General features: G+C 42.8%; 1 protein-coding gene across 1 annotated transcript in view; it reads left to right on the top strand.

Moving 5' to 3' along the window:
• Positions 1-21200, top strand: part of EPB41L4A (erythrocyte membrane protein band 4.1 like 4A) — a 445595-nt gene extending 424395 nt beyond the window's left edge. The window contains exons 20-23 of the mRNA XM_082243130.1: positions 5736-5804; positions 6824-6934; positions 13841-13922; positions 20427-21200. Of these exons, the coding sequence (XP_082099256.1) occupies positions 5736-5804; positions 6824-6934; positions 13841-13922; positions 20427-20549 (385 nt within the window). The 3' untranslated portion in view covers positions 20550-21200. The remainder of the gene's footprint in view (positions 1-5735; positions 5805-6823; positions 6935-13840; positions 13923-20426) is intronic.
• Positions 21201-21432: the final 232 nt, after the last annotated feature.

Genomic DNA, 21432 nt, shown 5'->3' with positions numbered 1-21432 from the left:
ACATGGGTTCTTCTTTCGATCTCAAACATAAAAAAAATGTTCTGCCCCTCATGGTATCTTGTTTTGATTTTGTGTATATTAAAAGGAGGACTGAAATTCATCCAACCTTGAATAATCACATTGATAAAGGGCCATCCTACGTGCATAGATGGGTTGCAAAATGAAATATCATATGACACCACAGGCAAAATCTGTAATTGCAATTTTTGACCTGGTAAAAGTAGCTGTGGCAAAATTCCTGTCATTTTTGATTTGCTTTAGATATAGACCTAGATCCTCCAAAAAAAAATATATATATATATATATATATATATATATATATATAAAATACAGCGCTATATAAAATCATAAGGTGCTTGTAAACAATAAAGTGACAATGTGCTTAAAAGAATATACAAAATATATCTTAAAAGTGCCTATAAAAAGTGTCCATAAGATACATTCCACAAATAGGGTGCAATTGAGAATGAAATCCAATCCACGAAATGACCAAATGTGAGGCTAATACAAAAAGTGCTTGATAGGTGTCTCAATACTAGAGTGCTCAAAAACACCACCACCATCTAGCCACAAGATGGCCTCTCACCTCAATGAGATAATATAGAAGCAATGAATCCTCAATATGGGTAAATCCGGGTTAATGGATACCGCTTGCTGGACTGGTGTTCTCATGAGCTTTACAAGCACCTTATGATTTTATATAGCGCTGTATTTTATATATATATTTTTGATCCATCTTACTTCTGTTAGTGAGGAAGTTTAATATAGCTTCTGTATATGGTTTATTTGCACAGTTGTCTGCCAAATGTGCACTTTTTCACTTTATTTGAGTTGTGTATAAGCACTGTGTCACTATATATAACCTTAATTAATTGCGCAGATTATTTACTTTTACACATGGACCTAGATCCTGCCATGTAACAAACATGCCTAGAAACCATGGGGCATGTATTAATTATTGTTCTTAATGTCAGGCTGTACACCTGCACACGTATGCTACAACAGAGAAGAGTTTTACAGTTTCTACAACACTGCAAAAAGTAAAAAAAAAGGGAAAAGGTCTGCCAGCAAGATTGCTGGATTGTACTGTGCCACAGTTTTGGTACATTTGGAAAATGTTTTCCGGGATTTCAGATGGAAGCATTATGTTATTATGGTGGAGTAGTACTAAGAAGATGTATGATATGTGATTCATATCCTTGTGCTGGAAAATTCTCACTACCTGTACCTAGTGATCCTGCCATTAGGGTCCATGTTCAGGCACTTCCTTTTATAGGGTGACAGCACTTTGTCCCGTAACTTCCAGTTAGGCTTCTGTGTCGCTGCCTTATCGCGTACACTTCAGATTAAGACCTCAAGTAGCTGTTTGAACACATAGTCACAGCAATGACCCACTGTTATCATTAGTAAAGTTGCCTGAGAAATGCCAAGCAGCCATCACTGGTCTAAATGTAAACAGTGGCTGCAAATAAGCTGCAAGATATCAACAGCACTGAGATGCATCAAAGGCTGAAAAAAAGGTGAAGTAAAAAAGTATTTTTAAAAAATTGCAGTTGTTTATGATAAAACTAAATGCTATTCAGTTACTGTTAACATCTATGCCACAGAAAATTGTTCTGGATGCGTTTGAAATACTTTTGGGATGTTTTTTTGATCTGCAGTTATAATCTCACCCAGGTGGTACCCCTGGGCTTTGGGATTTTTTAATAAGGGAGGTTTTGTAGAGGAAAAACGGTGTATAGATTATGTTATAATACACACATAGCTTTATGGGAAGATTGTTGTTGAAATGAGTGGTCTGACAACAGCGTCTCTTTAAGGTTCACTAATGGCACTTTTCCACTGCAAGTACCGGCTCGTACCGGCTCGGCTCTACTCGGCCCTGCTTGGCCCAGGTTTGCTTTTCCACTGCTGGTACCGCATGGTATAGTGTCGGAACGGTTCGGTACGGTACGGTATAGGTTTGCTTTTCCACTAAAGTAGTACTAAAGGTAAGTGGGTGGGATAACAACGGGGTGGGTGGGATTCTCTGACCAATCAGTGGCTAGTAGTGACTGCATGCAAAGGATTGTGGGATATGGTACCAGTTTGGTACCTGTTGGAACCACAATCGAGTAGGTACTGTTTTTTCAGAGCCGTACCGTACCGTACTGTTCGGTTCCATGCAGTGGAAAAGCAAACATATACCGTACCGTACTGTACCGTTCCGACCCTATACCATGCGGTACCAGCAGTGGAAAAGCACAAAAGCGTGCCGAACCGGTACGGTTCCATGCAGTGGAAAAGCGCCAATATATTAGCATTTAGGAGGTCTGCATAGTGTTGCACTAAATGCACCCAATAAACATGATGGAGAGTCCAGTGTTAGAGTTGACTTGTAGGCGAGACTCTTCAGATCAGTCAGGCATCTGTCCATATAAATAAAAAACAGAATACATATAAATCAAAAATTATTGATAAATATTCCAGTAGCGCAAAAGGAGATGTCAGACTCTCATCACCTCCCAAATAGTCAAAAAGACTGACGATCAGTAGATGATTTTAAAGTGCAATCAAACTGCACACATGAATTCACCAAAACAGCACAAATATTATGATAATAACAATAGTCCACAATGATAAATCGTTGGGAAAAATTGTAGGTGCAGATGTATTGGATCACCAGAACCGCCACCACTGTGCTCTGAAGGGGGAGAAGCAATGCACACTCACCAGCTCCAAGGGCTCAGTCACTCTCGTGGCTCAGCAAACAGGCCAAATAAGAACCACATCAGCTTAGGCTTCCGAGATCAAGGCACTGGCTTAGGACCGATCAAGTTCAATAACATGTAGAGGAAAAGAATAGTGCTCCACTAGTGTGATAACGTATGAACTCACTTTATTCCAGCAAACAAACAAATATTGCACTCACATGTATCCAATGATCATCCGCATAAAACAAGAGGGAGGTTGTGCACCCTTCGGGACCCGTGTCCAGACTCTGGGGCGTGGCCAGGTGGCGTAACCTCATTCCTGTGTACGAGGAGTCTGAACACCCGGAAGGCACGCAGTCCACGGCGTGGAGTCTGGACACGGGTCCCGAAGGGTGCACACCTCCCTCTTGTTTTATGCGGATGATCATTGGATACATGTGAGTGCAATATTTGTTTGTTTGCATACTAGCTCGTTATGAAATACTTACCTAAGAACGAAGCCCCCGCAGTGCCGACCGCTTACCTGTCCATGGGCGACATGTTCTGTCGCCCTTCTTCTGGGTTTGCGGCATCCAGCCATCTGATTGGCTGGAGCCGCGATGACGTCATTCCCGCGCATGCGCACGGGAGCCGACGGTAACAGCACGGGGCTCTGAAGGAACGGCACGAGCGGCCGTTCCTTCAGAGCGCATGCGCCAGTGATGTCACTGGCTGCATGTAAGGTAAATATCTCCTAAACGGTGCATGTTTAGGAGATATTTACAGTACCTATAGGTACAAGTTGTAGAGGAGGGTTTACTTACTCTTTAAAGCGTATCTAAATGCATAAAATTAAAAAGTAACCTATTGCATCTCACCAGTCCCTAGATCTGTTGGCTGCATTGGTTTCCTTTTTTTTTTTTCTTTATTTTCACTTGGTGTCTAGTCCAAAGTTGACATTCTCACTCACCCTAATGCCCCATACACACGTGCAGATTATCTGCAGACTTTTGTCTGCAGACTTACCAAAACCATATAATATGAGGTCACACCTAAACACTTTCAATTTGTATGCAATCCGGCAGGCCCTTGCACTACATAGAAAAGGTAAGTCTGCAGACAAAAGTCTGCAGATAATCTGCACGTGTGTATGGGGCATAACGTATTCGAACAGCAGAAACAGAATAGGACTAATGGATTAAGCTTCTCTCATCTTCCCCATAACATTAGGGAATGGGGGGGGGGGGTGCAGTTCTGTAGTCCTCAGAGATAGCTAAAATAAATGTAATGGATAACTATCAGCAAAAGCAGAGTGCAGGAAGTTGTCACCTTATAAGATAACACAGATATAACAAAACTTTTTAATGGTATATATACCATAACAAAAGGAAGCAAAAATATAATTTTTAGGGTTTACATACCCATTAAAGGATAAGTTCACCTTTATAAAAAAAAAATAAAGATAAATGAACATCTTTTTTAAAAAAATGTGCATTTATTATTTTTTTATTAGGAGTCTACAAAGCATTGCATCCGCAATCAGCAAATCGCTGGTGCAATGCAGGGCTTTTGCAGACTGTCAGTGTAAGCTGTCTGCTCCTACCTCATACAGGCAGCATCAATGAACTACCTAGAATACTCAACAACATCCTGGCGGTTCATTGAGAATTAAAAGTAGACAGCCACAAAGGCTATTGGTACTTGTAGTTCTCTCATTTACAGAACTCTGCGAATGAACTATGTGGCTGGGCGGGCGGAGCGAGGCATGCTGCAACAGTAACATTTTACATAATACACCCTGAATATGGGTGGGTGTAACATGTTACAAAAGGGGAACTTATCCTGTAAGCTGATTGGTTTCTGTTGGGAACACACTTTTTCCTTCCGACACTTTTCTCATTTGCAACATTGTTATTAATAAATGATAGAAAAACTGTGAAATTGTTGTTTACCAGACCATATTGCTTCATAATTTAAGCACAGGTGTTGAAAGGTAATCTAAAGTACAACTATAGTCATACCTCCCAACTTTTTGAGATGGGAATGAGGGACACCTATTAGCAAAAGTATGTAGGCAAAGGACACACCCCTGCCACGCCCCCTTAAAGGAGAATTATAAAAAAAAACTGATTTGTTAAACCCACAAGTACTTTTTTTTTTTTTTTTTTTACCACTGTTATTCCTTTATAATGGCTATTGAAATTTAATAATGCAGCAGTTTAGAAATTGGATAAAAGGTTTGCACTGGGAAACACTTTTTGAAGATAAAAATTGCATTTTATATACAATTATAAAGATCAGACCAAAATGAGGGACAAATGAGGAGGAAAGAGGGACAGAGGGACTTTGTTCCAAATCAGGGACAGTCCCTCAAATCCAGGGACAGTTGAGAGCTATGATAGTCCCCCATATGACAATTTAAACAACTGCCAAATCCAGTTACAATGTGATTCACAGGCTTCATAAATTATACAAAATACTTCCTTTAGCTTTCCTGACTGAGCCAAATCTTCCTTTATTTGTGTCGCACACGCTCATTGCAGACACTGCAGATCACAGTGGGAGGGTTTCTGCAACAAAGGAGGTGCTTCTAACCCAGAAAGCATTGGGCAGGACTAGGCGAGGTCAGGTCCTGATTGACAAGACACAGGATTGTCAGTCAGCAATGGTGATAGCCATCCCCCCAAAACATTTTCTCATCTCATTGTAGTGCAAGCAGGCACAGCCCACATGGGAATGGCAACTCTGAAATCAGGAGCAGTGCAGCATCATTCTCACACCATCACAGAAAGCTGCAGTAGGAGGACTTCACAGGCTACAGGTATTTGTGGGAGTTTTTTACAGGATTAAGAGAAAACTGTAAGAGCAGATATACTAACAAATTAGTACTTTAGCACATATCTTATTTTTTATGGGGGGGTCAAAGTTCTACCTTAATATCACTGCATAATGCACCCAATTTTAGACTATTCAGTTATTTTATTCCATTCATTAACTGCTGTGGAATAATTTGGAATGTTGAGAGCCGTTAATGTTGATTTCTGCACATTGTTCATTTTACAGGAAGGAACTTGTTGATCCCTCAGGCTTATCTGAAGAACAATTAAAGGAAATTCCATACATGAAAATAGAGTAAGTCAGTTCACCTTATTTGCACCAGAAAAGCTTCATACAGATTGTTTTATAGCATACTGAAAAATGGAATTCTCTGAAAAAAATCATGTTCTATGTATGTAAGTACACAGATATGAAAGGGTGAATTCACACAGCAACGGAGGTCTCAGTTGTCGGCTGCGGTAGGGGGCATTGTGGTATTTGAAGTGTATAAAACATTGCATTACATTGCCATGCAATTCAGCATGGTGCGCTGCAATAGAATGCAGCATGTCTGCGTTTTAACAGTGCAGCCCTAGGCTATGTTGCAATGTGACTAGTAAACATAGGACAGTGTGACTGTTGCGGCGATAGATGTTTTACCATTTAGTAAAACGTCTGTCACAGCAGTGTGAATTCACCTCAAGAGTTGAGAAGTATTTAGGCCTTTCAGAGCCGGTTCACACTACCGCGACCAGAAAGTCGCCCCGTGACTTTGAGGAGACTTGTTTAGAGACTTGTTTAGAGACTTGTTTAGAGACTTGGAAGAGACTTGTGCACTGCTTTGAAGAGACAGGCGACTTTGTCTGTGGGGAATGCCTGGCTAATCTCTTTCTTCTTCCTGGAAAGTCTGATAACAAGTCTCTTCAATTAAGATAAGGAGGCGACTCCCATTGAAGTATATGGGACAAGTCGGATCACAGGTCGCCTCAAAGTAGTACAGGACCCTTTTCTGAAGTCGGAGCGACTTCAGTAGTGCCAATTAAGACGGCACTGATTGATTAACATTGCTTTTGTTATGTCAAGCGACCTGGGCGACACAAGTCGTGCTAGTGTGAATGGGCTCTTAATGTATATATTTTTTAATTGTATTGATTTTTTATTTTGTAGAGTTGTGTAATATGTTGTTTTTTTTAAGTAGAAGATGCTGATAATGATAGAGAAATAGTGTTTTTCATTTAAAGGCAACATGCTTAGTGATGACATTAAATTGCAACATAGATCGCAGCTGTTTTCATTGAAAAATGTGTGTGGTATTTTGTTTCTATCTTTTTTAGGACTCAAGGTGACCCCATACGTATCAGACACTCCCATTCCCCCCGCAGTTTTCGCCAATACAGGAGGTCCCAGTGCTCTGATGGCGAAAGATCTGTTCTGTCAGAAGTCAAGTACGTTTCTATGAATAGTGGTGCTGATTATTTACTATTTCATTAAGATTAGGAAAAGCAATAATATTTCATGTGATGAAAGGAGAAAGCCACTCAGTATGGAGTAGTGCCACTGGTTTACTGTTCCAGTAAGATAAAGCATGAAAAAAATCCATAATACCTAACAGGGTGAAAGGAAAAAGCCACTAATTCAGGAGTAGTACTGCTGATTTACCATGTCTGTGTTGAGCCGTAGCTCGAAAAACGCGAACAGGGTTGTTGCATCCCAGTGTGTGGTTTGCACTTGAGATGCAATTGTGAGCAGCTATGTGGAAATGTGCCAGCACTCCGAAAGTAGATATGGAATTCAGAGTGTAACCCCACCTGGAGCTGTATTTAGATGCATATAAAATATTTAAGTGTGGGCATTTAGTTTTCTAGAACAATGAAGGTACAAATGAGATATGAAGGATCAGTTAAATAAATCATCCAACATGAAGGACATTTAAAGTGTCACTTTTCTCCCCCATCCCCAAAAAAAAAAAAAAATCCCTTACCATATTTAGTTCACATATACTGTAAATAATATAAATATGTTTGATTAGCCATGGTTGCTCCTGTATGTCTAAATATTTATTTAAAATAGCTGCCCCTTACATTACCTTTTTAAGAGTGGCTACACTGGCTCTACATGGTATTACTGTCAAATGTAGCCACCCTTCCTTGACATGTTCCCCTTGTAGGCTACATTACTACATGCCAAGGCGGGCTGATTTTTTTTTTTTCAGAATTAGGGGCAGGCATGCACATTGCTGAAAGTAACTGAAAATAAACATGAGGTGTGTAGTCTAAGGTGAGTGGTGTGCATGACCTTAAGTCCTCATGCACACAGAGCGTTAGAAAAAACGAGCTGCAAAGCCACTACCGATGGCAGGAAGCTTTTTGCGTTTTGCGTTGGCGTTAATGCGTGTTTAGCCACGTTAATGGTTAGCATTATTTCTCTGCCTCTTCTGTTTTCCAGTCCCAAATAAAATTACTACAGAGCCAAGTCGCGTGACATGTGAAAATCAATGGTTCCCTATAAGAGCCCCATAAGAGCCATCTTAACTTTCAGCCCATTGATTTGAATAGAAGTTGCATCCAAGTCAGATCATCATGATCCGACTTGTGGCATGTGACTTGTGCTCTGAGGATCTTGAAGTGGAACCCCACCCCAAAAATGAACCCCTTGATTCATACCAGGTCCTTTGAGTCTGGTATGGATCTTAAAAAGTAACCCCACAGCCAATTAAAAAAATTAAAAAACGGCCTCCCCCCAAAATCCATATCAGACCCTTATCCGAGCATGCAGCCCGGCAGGTCAGAAAAAGGGGGGGACAAGTGAGCGCATCCCCCCTCCTGGACCATAGCAGGCCACATGCCCTCAACATGGGGGGGGTGGGTGCTTTGGGGCACCCCCCACCCCAAAGGACCTTGTCCCCATTTTGATGGGGGCAAGTGCCTCTTCCTGACAACCCTGGTAGTTGTGGAAGTCTGTGGGCAGGGGGTTTATCATAATCCCACCCCCCTATGTGAATGAGCATATAGGGTACAGTGTACCCCTATCTATTCTCCCCCCAAAAAAGGCAGTGTAGTGTAAATAAAAACGAGACCGTTTTTACAAGTCCTTTGTTAAAAAACATCAACGTTTGTTCTTCCTCCGGTCTTTCCCTCAAGTGGTGTGTTCTTCCTCCAATCTTATTTGTCTTCTCCCTCTGGTGATGTGTTCTTCCTCTGGTCTTCTCCCTCTGCTGCTTTCTTTTCCGCCGCCTACCCGGTCCTCCTTTGATGCTGGCTCCCCTCGTGCCAGGTCCGTTCTCTGCCGTTTCTTATATAGCCATGGGGCGTGGCCATCCAGTGACATCACTATAAAACCCCACCCTGTGTGACATCACGTGCCGTCACAAGAAATGACACTTTGCTACAATGTTAAGTAGTGAGTGTACAGCCTGTATAACAGTGTAAATTTGCTGTCCCCTCAAAATAACTCAACACACAGCCATTAATGTCTAAACCGCTGGCAACAAAAGTGAATACACCCCTAACTGAAAATGTGCAAATTAGGCCCAATTAGCCATTTTCCCTCACCAGTGTCATGTGACTCGTTAGTTTTACAAGGTCTCAGGTGTGAATGGGGAGCAGGTATGTTAACTTTGGTGTTATCGCTCTCACTCTCTCATACTGGTCACTGGAAGTTCAACATGGCACCTCATGGCAAAGAACTCTCTGAGGATCTGAAAAAAAGAATTGTTGCTCTATATAAAGACAGCCTAGGCTAAAGCAAGATTGCCAAGACCCTGAAACTGAGCTGCAGCACATTGGCCAAGACCATACAATGGTTTAACAGGGACAGGTTCCACTCAGAACAGGCCTCGCCATGGTTGATCAAAGGAGTTGAGTGCACATGCTCAGCATCATATCCAGAGGTTGTCTTTGGGAAATAGATGTATGAGTGCTGCCAGCTTTGCTGCAGAGGTTGAAGGGGTGGGGGGCCAGCCTGTCAGTGTTTAGACCATGCGCCTCACACTGCATCAAATTGGTCTGCGTGGCTGTCGTCCCGGAAGAAAGCCTCTTCTGAAGATGATGCACAAGAAAGCCCGCAAACAGTTTGGTGAAGACAAGCAGATTAAGGGCATGGATTACTGGAACCATTTCCTGTGGTCTGATGAGACCAAGATAAACTTATTTGGTTCAGATGGTGTCAAGCGTGTGTGGCGGCAACCAGGTGAGGAGTACAAAAGACAAGTGTGTCTTGCCTACAGTCAAGCATGGTGGTGGGTGTGTCATGCCTGGGGCTGCATTTTACAAAAATGTTAGGGGTGTACTCACTTTTGTGAGATACTGTGTATATATATATATATATATATATATATATATATATATATATATATATATACACTATATTACCAAAAGTATTGGGACACCTGCCTTTACACGCAACTTTAATGGCATCCCAGTCTTTATTGAGATGGCCCACCCTTTGCAGCTATAACAGCTTCAACTCTTCTGGGAAGGCTGTCCACAAGGTTTAGGAGTGTGTCTATGGGAATGTTTGACCATACTTCCCGAAGTTCATTTGTGAGGTCAGGCACTGATGTCCGGGAGAAGGCCTGGCTCGCAGTCTGTGCTCTAATTCATCCCAAATGCATTCTATCGGGTCGAGGTCAGGCCAGCCAAGTTCCTCCACCCCAAACTCACTCATCTATGTCTTTATGGACCTTGCTTTGTACACTGGTCCGAATGATTTGGACAATTTCATGCTCCCAACTTTGTGGGAACAGTTTGGGTTTGGCCACTTCCTGTTCCAGTGCATAAAGCAAGGTTCATAAAGACATAGATGAGCAAGTTTGGGGTGGAGAAACTTGACTGGCCTGCACAGAGTCCTGACCTCAACCCGATAGAACACCTTTAGAATTAAAGCAGAAACTGCAAGCCAGGCCTTCTCGTCCAACATCAGTGCCTGACCTCACAAATGCGCTTCTGGAAGAATGGTCAAACATTCCCATAGACACATTACTAAACCTTGTGGAAAGCCTTCCCAGAACAGTTGAAGCTGTTATAGCTACAAAGGGTGGGCCAACTCAATATTGAAACCTACGGACTAAGACTGGAATGCCATTAAAGTCCATGTGCGTGTAAAGGCAGGCGTCCCAATAGTCCATGCCATGCCCCTATTGATGGACCATTTATAAATATTTGTGCTTTTATCCATATTAAGGCTCCATTCACACCTGGGCGTTTTCAGCTCCAAAAACGCTCAAAAGAAACGCTTCCAAAACGCCCAACAAGTAAAACCCCATTCGTTTAAATGGCCCCTGTTCACATCTGAGCGTTTTGCAAAACGCCTGTAGCTGAAAAAAGTACACGAGCTTCTTTTTGGGCTGATTACCAGCGTTTTTGATAGATGTCAATGAAAAACGCCTGAAAAAATCGCGGTAAAAATCGCGGTAAAAAGCGCGGTAAAATCGCGGTAAAAAACGCTACGCTCAAGTGTGAATGCAGCCTTAAACATTCCTGTAACACCAAATTGTACAGAAATGTTTTGTTCATATAGCCATAAACACTCAAGTACAAGGGTTACAGGAATGTCTTGATATAAATAAAAACAGTTTTTCATGAATCAGCCCTCTCCACTAGGATTTTTTTTTTTTTACTTTTTCATTGAAGGGTATTTCAAATCTAACGTCTTCTACACGTTGCAGTCATTCACCGCATAGTCCATTCACTTCTCTCAGTGAGAGAAGGGAAGTACAAATGTAAATAAAGAAGCTCCATTCTGAGAACTTTATACGTGGTAAAGAGCTGTGATTTGTAAAGGCAGGCCAGATCACACTTTATTAAACCTACAGCTTAGTCTGGTGCTTACATGTAATTAGATGGTACTTCCTGGTTTCCCAAGGCACTGGTGACATAGCTAGGACATCACAGTGGAATCCTGGGAAAGCTATGTCATCAGTGCCCTTCAGTAAAGTCGCATGCGAGGTCTCAAGAGATTTTGTGAAATGCATGAGATCTCCTTGCAAAGGCATTTTTTTTCTTAGATGTCTAGCGTTACTTAACAAAACATGTAAGATCTCAGATTTGGCACAGATTTCATCAGTGAGCCAGTACAGAGAACCAGGAAGAACACAAGCAGGGCACAGGAGGAACATATGAAGTAGGAATGTGACAAACTTTGTAAAAAAAGGGGCAGTGATATATCTATGCAAGTGTACTTGTTTGCCTGTTTTCTTGAAGATAGCGTTGGCAGTTTTTTAAGGGGGCACTCCACTTCAAGTATTGCCAAACATTTGCAGTTGGATAGAGGTCTGGGACACTAAGGAAGAAGAACTTCCTTCCCAGTCTTGATCCATTACAAACTACTTTTCTACATACTTTTTCTCTAGAATTAGCCTGTATTTATCTCCTCTTACGTTGCCCTCAATCCTGACCAAATTCTCAGTCACTGCAAATCCACTTGCTGAATGCTACGAGGGGCATTCAAGTCAAACTTGACTTTTATTTACAGGTATAAAAAGGGATGCTAGCGTGGGGGTACTACACACAGTATTAAGTGGCAAGTATGTCCTATTACTGATAGGCGGCGCATGTGTCGTGGGCCAGTGCAGAGACCCTTATTCAAGATGATAGACAACAGTGTTAGTGCGTGCATGGAACAGTGTGTAGGGATGAAGTTTCTTATGAACAAAGGCATAAAACCCGTGAATATCTACAGAAGGCTTCAAGCACAGTACAGTGATGAGACAGTTGTAGTAAGACATTTGAATGATGTCAATTTTTCAATGATGGCCATACGTCTGTCAGTGATGATCCTGGCCATGGTGGTTCCCAGCCCACAGCAAACATTCCTGTGAACATTCAGGGTGTGGGACGCCTGATCCTGGTTAATTGACCCATAACCTGTCGTGAAATTGCAGGAGACAAATCTTTCTGATGACGAAGTGAAGAAGCTGTCCTAGAATGGTTCAGGCGTACTGGCAAAACTTTCTATGCCAAAGCTTTCCAGGCATTAAACACTGGGATAAGTGTATAAATGTAGCAGCGGAGTATGTTGAAAAATAAATGCAGTTTCCACTCTTTGAAATTTGTTCTTAAATTATATAAACTCGAAAGTTTGACTTGAACACCCCTCGTATAACCACCATTCTTCATGATGTGAATGGTCATTTTAAGATGATGCTCTCAGGGAGAGAAGACGTGTAGGCTTACTACATGAAATGTTTTAAAGAAGCCCAAAAAGTTCAATCTTGGTCTCATCAGACCTAAAATGCTTTCATGTTTGTTCTATTTCCCACATTGGCATGGGTATTTACATGGGTTTTTCTTTAACAATATTTTTCGTTTTCTTAAAGATATGTTTTAGTTTATCTTGAAGATTTTCCATAAAGTCCAGCTCTGTAAAACATCTTGGTATTAGCTGCCCCATGGACAGTTTTGCCCGTCTCATCTCTTGATCGCTACACCTCGTTCAAAGTTACCGATGGATTTTTGTTACTTCTCAAACTCGTGTCCACATCTTAACAGGTCACTGAGTTTGGATGTAAGGCTTCTTTAGGCAGAATCACGGTTGTGCTATAATCATTCCATCAAAGTCAAGTCTGACTGGTGCTCCTCTAGAACTTTATCCTGCCCTTATTTTGATAGCTCATTGGTCCTCATATTGCTTTATAAGCATATTTGATTTTTAAGAAACATTGGGGCCTTCCAGCAACAACTGTTTATTCTGAGATCATGTGACACTTTAATTGCACCCACTTGGGTTTTAATTATATGAATTTTGAGAGGTGAAAGCTTATTAAAAGTTTTGCAGCAAAGTTAATTTTTTGTTTCATTGTAAAATAATATATGTTTTCCATGATGGCCTTTTTTGTGGACCAGTAACATAAAATCCTAATTAAATCCATTGCCTAGGTTGTAACACTGCAAAATGTGAAAACGTTTGGGGATGAATGCTTATAAAGCATAATTGCAATCCTATAAATTGCTAAGTTTACCGAAAATGCTGGGGAGGTCTTTTTAGGCTGGAGGAATGTGATATCATTACAAGTGAATAGTGATTATTCTGAGCAAAAACAAATCTCAGCTGCTTCCTCACATAGGCAGAAATATCAAAATAATAAAGGTTTTGGGTAATATGTATTTTTTTTTTGTTTTTTTTTGTTGTGAGATTATATATGTATGTTGATAAAATTAATAAAAGATTTAATTAAAAAAAAAAAAAAGGTTTACTGCATTCTTCTATGGGAAAAGACTGGACTGTAATACATTCTTCTAAAATAAATTACTCCTGCCTGAGGGTTTTTCTTTCTTTTTACATTACCTTATTTACATTGATTGAAATCCTAATCATGTTTATGCAGCATCATCCAATCTGCTTTCTTTTCTCAGTGCGAAAAATGATCTTGTGCCTCCTCTGACTGTGACACGAGCCTCAGACACACATTGTTCCAGTGGTCCCTCTTCCCAGCAAGTTAGTAAATTGCAAATAACTATCTTTTTTTTTTTTGGGAGAGAGATTTTATTGTAAAGAAAAGCAATAAACAGTACAATCGGTAAAAAAGGTATTGCACAGCAAAATATCAAACAAGGAAACTTGTAAAACATACAAATCAGTCTCCAAGAGACATGTATTACAGCAATATTCCACAACATATAAGATTACTATAGGAAAGTCCATAGCTACACAATTTCCAACAAGAATTCCCAGATCTGTAACACATAGGCTCCATTGAAGACTCAGGTTTTCACCCAGCATTTAACAGAGAGGAAAACTAGAGGGGGGAAGGCAAAAAAAAAAAAAGGGGGGGGGGTGTCATTAGTATGAGGGCACAGGAAGGGGAGCAGGGGGAAAAAGTGCATTGTCACAGATAATCATTAATACAATAACAAGCTGTCCCTAGGGAGCTCGACCTTCTGCATAAATCCAACTAGATCATATTTTATCATACTTCTTGGGACCGTTTCTGCTCTCATATGTTATTTTATATAATGGTAATACTGAATTAACTGCCTTACACCAAGAACAACAAGTAGGAGGGTCGGCTGACTTCCATCTCAACAGGATTTCTCGTCTTGCATAAAACAACGTAAATGTAATACACAACTTTGTATACCTATGCCTCACAATATATTCCATTTTGTTGAGTGGAATAGCAAGAGGAACCACAGTATCACATATGTCACTGAGGGTGTCAATCACTGACTTCCAATAAGAAGTAAGTTTAGGACAGGACCAGACCATATGGCAAAAGGAGCCGCTCTCAGCGCCTCACCTAGGGCACTTGGGGTCACTTTGCAGGTATATGCTAGCTAGTCTCTGAGGCGTATAATACACCCGATGACGAAACTTGAGCTTTAGTGATATATTTGCTATATGGGTATACATTATAACTACCTAAGATAATCTCAGTGTTCTTATGAGGAAAGCTTCAGAAGAAGACAGGTCTCAGGGAGAATCTCACAAAAATAAAACATCTATTGCAGGGGATGCCTATTTTTTGTGAATGTTATCCTATTTTCATTTTTGACAGTTTTAAAAAATGGCAGCAGCTGCATTTAAATGACAAACTAACTTTCTCTGTCGCTCATTGACAGACGTAGTCCTCCTTGATTAATATCAACTCGGGTTATACTGCCCTCTACAGGAGTAGGACTAGACAGGAAAGAAAATGTTCTGACCACACCCTAGGGGCAGTCCCAGAGGGTATATCCTCTCACTTCCTGCTACAGCAAATCAGTTTTTTTTCTGTCTAGTTAGGAGTAAGGACCTAGATTCCTTGCTAGGATCTTCGGTCCTGGCAGGCTTTTTTTTTAGAAATACTTTTTTTAGACAGCTTTTTTTCTCCAGTGTTCCTGTGAGATCTTCAAGCAAGTACGCTGAAACTGGGCGACGGGCTGGATGTTGAGATCCAGTGGTCACCCCAGTTCAGCCTACGAGCGCGTGCAGGCCATAGCTCCGCGCTGGGTCGGCCGCGACATAGTCCCACTGGACGGGGACTGACCCTGCGAGTTAAACGTCTCGCCTGGACGCCAATGACCAACAGAGTCACGGCGTCCGTATTGGTCGACAGCCCCCCCACCCCGGTGGAGAGGGGTTCTGTCAGGAGTTGGCGCCCGCCTGGTTCCGGTATGGTGAGTAGAATGTTCCCCCTCTCCCCCTGTCGGGTTTGTTGGTGGACGCGGGCCCCTCTCTGGGATGGTCGGACACTCAGTTTCTGGGTCTCCCCTCTATCCTATAACAGGTCACAGATCCCCCAATTTGAGTGTGATTTTTGTGAATAGAAACCAGGAAGCTTGGTTTGGGAGCTGACTATCTAAAGTCACTATATGACTGTAAGGGTGACTGAAGTCAGTGGCAGACTACTAAAAGGCATTACTATTGAGGTATAGAGGTATCCTACCTGTCTAGTGTGTACACAGGCCGATGCCTATGCCTGAGTTACTGCAGCCACAGATCGCCATCCCTCCAGAAAGCCGGTCACTTCCACAGGCCGAGGACACCTCCCGCAGACCGCACAGGCCGAATGGCCGCTGCTAGTTTGCAAGCCGCCGCTATCCTACACAGGCCGCCGCCATTTTCCTGCAGATCGCACGAGGTCGCCATATTGGCGTAGCCTCGTGTCTCCAGCATGGGGGCGGCCATGTTTGAGGTGACCAAACCCCTCGTGGAGTAATTGGGAGGCGCCGAAAGGCGTGTAAAGGGGCGGAGCCGCCTCCTTGGCCCAGGGAAAGCAAGCCAAAGACTTCCTGTCTGTAACAGACAGTGCTGGAAGCAAGTTGATAAGAAACTTCTGTGCATCAGGTGAGCCTTGGTGTGTCTCTCTCTTTCTGAGGGGTCCAAGCAGGTAGACTGAGGGGCGCTATTGCGCTGGGGGACTAAGTTAAAAAAAAATGTTTTTTTCTTGCAATTAATTTTTTGGTGTTTGCTGGCAAGTGTCTTGTTACATGAACCCTGCCACACATGTATCCCCACCTGATCCCCTCAGGGTGGCCGCAGGACCCTCCAGTACCCCACTTGTGATGATGCATTATCAGCAGTTTTGGAGTCTTTGGTATCCCGGGTGGAGGTAGCCTGTCAGGGACGGGGGTCCCCCGCCTACCCCTATGTCATCTGATACCTCAGATATGGATTCTGAGCTGGTCATTGCAGTCCCTTTTCTGGGGTTGTTGTCTCAGGTACGATCTCCTCAGACAGTAAGGAGGACGCTCCTGCCTCCGCCATAGCACAAGAGTGGTGGATGCACTAATTGTGTCCGTCCGGGAAACCTTTAGTCTTGAGGTTACACCGGCAGAGGTAGCTGAGACTCATATTCCTTTTTTTGGTACTAGCAAGCCTACCAAAATGGTGAAGGGTTTCCCTTGCCCAAATAGGGTAGTCCGTAAATGAGCCCTGCTATTTCCTAACGCATTGCTAGGCGCTATCATTTTGAGGAATCCCTCATTACAAAGATGGACGGTACCACCAATAGTGGACTCACCGATTTCCAGACTAAATAAAGCCACTGTTATCCTGTTGGATTGACAGAATGGGCCCCACCCATCTCTAGGGTGGGGGGGACGTCTTCACCGGTTTCCGGATCCAGGACTTTCCAGAATCCCGGATAAAGGGGTTCGCAAGGTCATATGGTCGGGATACAAGATCGAGTTTCGATCACTTCCACCGGTGTGATTCTTCCCTTCCAATATTCGACATCCCCGGGTCGCTTAAAAAGCTTTGCGGGGGACAGCTTGATACAACAAGCAGTGGTAGTTCCCATTCCTTGGAGGAGTTCTAGTCGAACTTGTTCACAATGCCCAGGAAAAAGGGCTAGGTGCGTCCAATTCTGGTCTTGGAAGAGATGGAGTCCATCCATGCAGTGGTGGCCTCCCTGCATCAGGGGGATTTCCTGGCGTCCATAGACATTTAGGATGCCTATCCTTATATCCCCATATTCGCAGGACATCAGCGTTTTTGTTGCTTTTCCCAAAGATCATCCCTGGTTCCCACCAGGAGACTGAACTATCTGGGCCTAATTTTGGATACATCCTTGGCAAGAGTGTTTCTCCATGCGGAGAAACTCCAGAAGATTCAGTCAATGATTCGGATGTTGCTGTCCGTCAACTGGCTGGGATTGATGGTCGCCTCCTTAGAGGCAGTACCGTTTGCCCAGTCTCATACCCGAATTCTCCAAAGAGGAGATTCTTCTCATATGGAATCGGAATCCCGATTCCCTGGACAATCGGATCCGATTGAGTGAGCGGACCAGGGAGGCTCTGGTCTGGTGGCTTCGGTCTCCGATGCTCAGCCAGGGGAAGTCATTTCTTCTGATAAATTCCAGGTTACCGATAAATGTGTTGGAACTGAGAGCGATCAGACTTTGTCTGATTTACTGGACCGAGCAGCTCCAGGGCAGCCCGGTTCGGATCCAATCGGACTATGCCACGGTCATGACTTATGTCGATCACCAAGGGGCACCAAGAGTGCCCTGGCGGCCATAGAAGTGGCCAACATTCTTATTGGGGGAACAGTTGTTCCAGTTCTCTCCGCGATATTTATCACGGGGGTGGACAGGCAGATTATTTCAGCCGTCAGATTCTGGATCAAGAGGAATAGTCTCTTCATCCAGAGGTATTTCACCAGCTGTCCCTTCATTGGGGCACCCCGGATATGGATCTGTTGGTAGGTTGGCTCAACAGGGCTCGCACCCGCGATCCTCTAGCGGACGCAGCAGACGCGCTGAACGGCCTGTAAAGGCAGTATCAGCTGCTTTATGTCTTCCCCCCTCTCAAATTGCTGCTGAGATTTCTCCGCAGGATAGAGGTGGAGGGAACTCCAGTTATCCTGGAAATTCCGAGCTGGCCTCGTCAAGCCGGGTACACCGACTTGGACAGGCTAGTCGCGGACGCTCCTTGGAGACTTCCTCTCAGGGAGGATCTGCGGTCTCAAAGACCGATCTTCCATCGTGCTTTACAGTCGCTGGTTTTAATGGCCTGGCTATTGAGACCCAGGTACTGAAGGACAGAGAGTTGTCAGCTTCAGTTATTCCTACTCTAATTAAAGCAAGGAAAGCGACTTCCAGCAAAGTCTATTATCGCACATGGAAGGCTTACATTGCGTCGTGTGAATCTTTGGAATTTCCCCCACGTACCTATTCGGTGACCCGAATCTTGGCTTTTCTGCAAAAGGAGGTTGAGCAGAAACTATCCTTGAGCACTATCAAGGGTCAGGTTTCAGCATTAGCAATCTTCTTTCAGAAGCCGCTGGCTACTCATTCCTTGGTGCGGAATTTCATCCAGGGGGTGCGGCACTTGGCTCCGCCAGTGCGCGCGCCCGTACCGCCCTGGGACCTTAATTTGGTGTTTGTCGGTTCTTCAGAAACCTCCCTTTGAAAATATCAGGGAGATTCCCTTGCTTACATTATCCCAGAAGGTGGCCTTCTTGGTGGCTATCACTTCTGCACGCAGGGTGTCAGAACTGGCTCCATTATCATGCCATTCCCCATATCTAGTGGCTCATAGGGATAAGGTAGTTCTTCATCCGAAGCCATCCTTTCTTCCTAAGGTGGTTTCAGATTTTCATCTGAATGAAGATATTGTGCTACCTTCCTTGTGTCCTAAGCCCAATCATCCTCAGGAATATGCGTTGCATTCCTTGGATGTGGTTCGGGCAATCAGGGTATACCTGAAGACTACGGAATCGTTCCGTGAGACGGATTCACTTTTTGTGATCACGGATGGCCCCAGAAAGGGGTTGCCTGCATCTGCCGCGACTATCTCCAAATGGATTAGACAGACGGTGGTATAGGCTTATTCTATTAAGGGTCGGAATCCTCCGTTCCCTGTTAAGGCGCACTCCACTCGAGCGCACAGTACTTCCTGGGCCTACCGCCATCAGGCGTCAGTGGTCCAGGTGTGCAAGGCGGCTACCTGGTCGTCGGTTCATACCTTTACAAAATTTTATAAAGTTGATGTGATGGCATCGGCGGATGCCTCATTTGGCCGCAAGGTTTTGCAGGCCGCAATTTGAGGAGACCGGTGGTCTACCTCGAGGGTTTTTTTCCGTTGGAATTTCAGTTGAGTCTCATCGTGTGATTGATGAGCCTTTAAAACTTCTAGTTGGCACCGGTTGGGCCTTCTAGATTGGATTTTGATTTCCATTTTCCCACCCCTCATTTGTGGCACTGCTTTGGGACGTCCCGAGTTGATATTAATCAAGGACTACGTCTGTCAATGAGCGACAGAGAAAAATGGATTTTTGTAAAATCTTACCGTAAAATCCTTTTCTCTTAAGCTCATTAACAGACGTAGTACCAGCCCCTCTGTTTTTGAGTTGGGTTGGGTTAAATTCTCTAAACACTGCTTTGTGACATAACTGATTTGCTGTAGCAGGAAGTGAGAGGATATACCCTCTGGGACTGCCCCTAGGGTGTGGCCAGAACGTTTTCTTTCCTGTCTAGTCCTACTCCTGTAGAGGGCAGTATAACCCGAGTTGATATTAATCAAGGAGGACTACGTCTATCAATGAGCTTAAGAGAAAAGGATTTTACGGTAAGATTTTACAAAAATCCATTTTTTGCAGCAATAATATATTTTTATATATGAACGTGGAATGTTCCTCTAACCCAAAAATAGGCCCTGGTTCAAATCTGTTTAAAGTTGTGGATTTTGCTTTTTTTTTTTAATAGTTTAATCCATGCTCTTCTAATGATGGCATTATATTAGTAAGGATAAAAAATATGGTTATCCAAAGACAGGCATGCATTACTTCTTCTGATTCATGTAATGTTTTACACTTTTCAATTGTATTTTTGTAAAGTTGTTGTAAAAATGGCACTTTAGGAGTTTGGCTAGGGGATGAAATCAGGTAGGAATTCGATTTAGTAGTTTTGCACTTGATTTAGAAACATGAACAAATTGTGTGGGGACTTTTGAAATGATTAAAGTGCACAGTTGCAAAGTAAAACATTGCATTCAGTCTTGCTATCTTTTATTTCAGAAAAGGAATGGATCCAAGGACAGCCTGGTTGATTCTGGTGGATCCCCTCACAGCAGAGAGGGAAAGCACAGCGTAAAGACTATAAAAACAGTGCAGACCTTACGCCTCAAGTCGGAATCTTGAACCTCAACACATTTAGTGAAGGTCATTATTTATCTTACCCTGGGGATCTAACACCTCCAGGAACTTTATTTCCATGACAACATGGGACATTTTAGACTTTAAATTATTTGGCATTGCCAGAGACTGAACCACAGTGACCATAAAACAGCAAAGCCATCTTGCTGGAAGTTGGTGGACTTTGTAAATGGAAAAAATACAAGCGATGCTGGCATTCATGATTGTGTGGAAATCAAGGGTTCAAGCTGGAATGTTGTTTTTTTTTTATGTGGAGAAAGTATTAAAGGAAGATTTCAGCAAAGCTTGTGTCACATGTCACCGCCAATGTTACAATAGACTACATCACTACACATGCTGCTCTTTTGCCATTGTCTGAACACTGCGTCCATTTGAATATGAAATTCAGTTGTTTCCATCACCTGATGTTTTTAAGCCTTTGAAGTTGGACTTTAAATATACAATTGTTTGTCACACTACTACTACAACTACTTCTAGAGTTTAGTGGCTCCAAGGCTTTTGGCCTGTAGATTCTTGTATACCAAGTGAAATGTTATCTGTAAAAGTGAATTTTTTAAGGATGTTTTTTGAATTTATTTTATTCCGGCAGTATTAAGAATCCAAAGTATTTAAAAAATAAACACCTAGCCAAAAAAATTGTGTTTCTTGATGTTATCTAAGGAAGGCCTGAGAATGGTTGGTTGTAAATGTCTCAGATTTATGTAATGGGAAGGACCAGGGTAGTAAACCAAAAACACAGCCTAGGTTTCTTAGGATGTATGGAACATTTTGTAAATTGTACCCTTGTACTTGGATGGATGACTCACTTGTCGAAAAACCAACTCCTTTTTGGAGAGCTGTCAATTTTTTTTACAGTGCCTTAAAGTAT

Source organism: Pelophylax lessonae (genome assembly GCF_965119305.1).
Source record: "Pelophylax lessonae genome assembly, chromosome: 1".
Classification (NCBI taxonomy): domain Eukaryota; kingdom Metazoa; phylum Chordata; class Amphibia; order Anura; family Ranidae; genus Pelophylax; species Pelophylax lessonae.
This window is presented reverse-complemented; position numbering and strand designations above follow the sequence as displayed.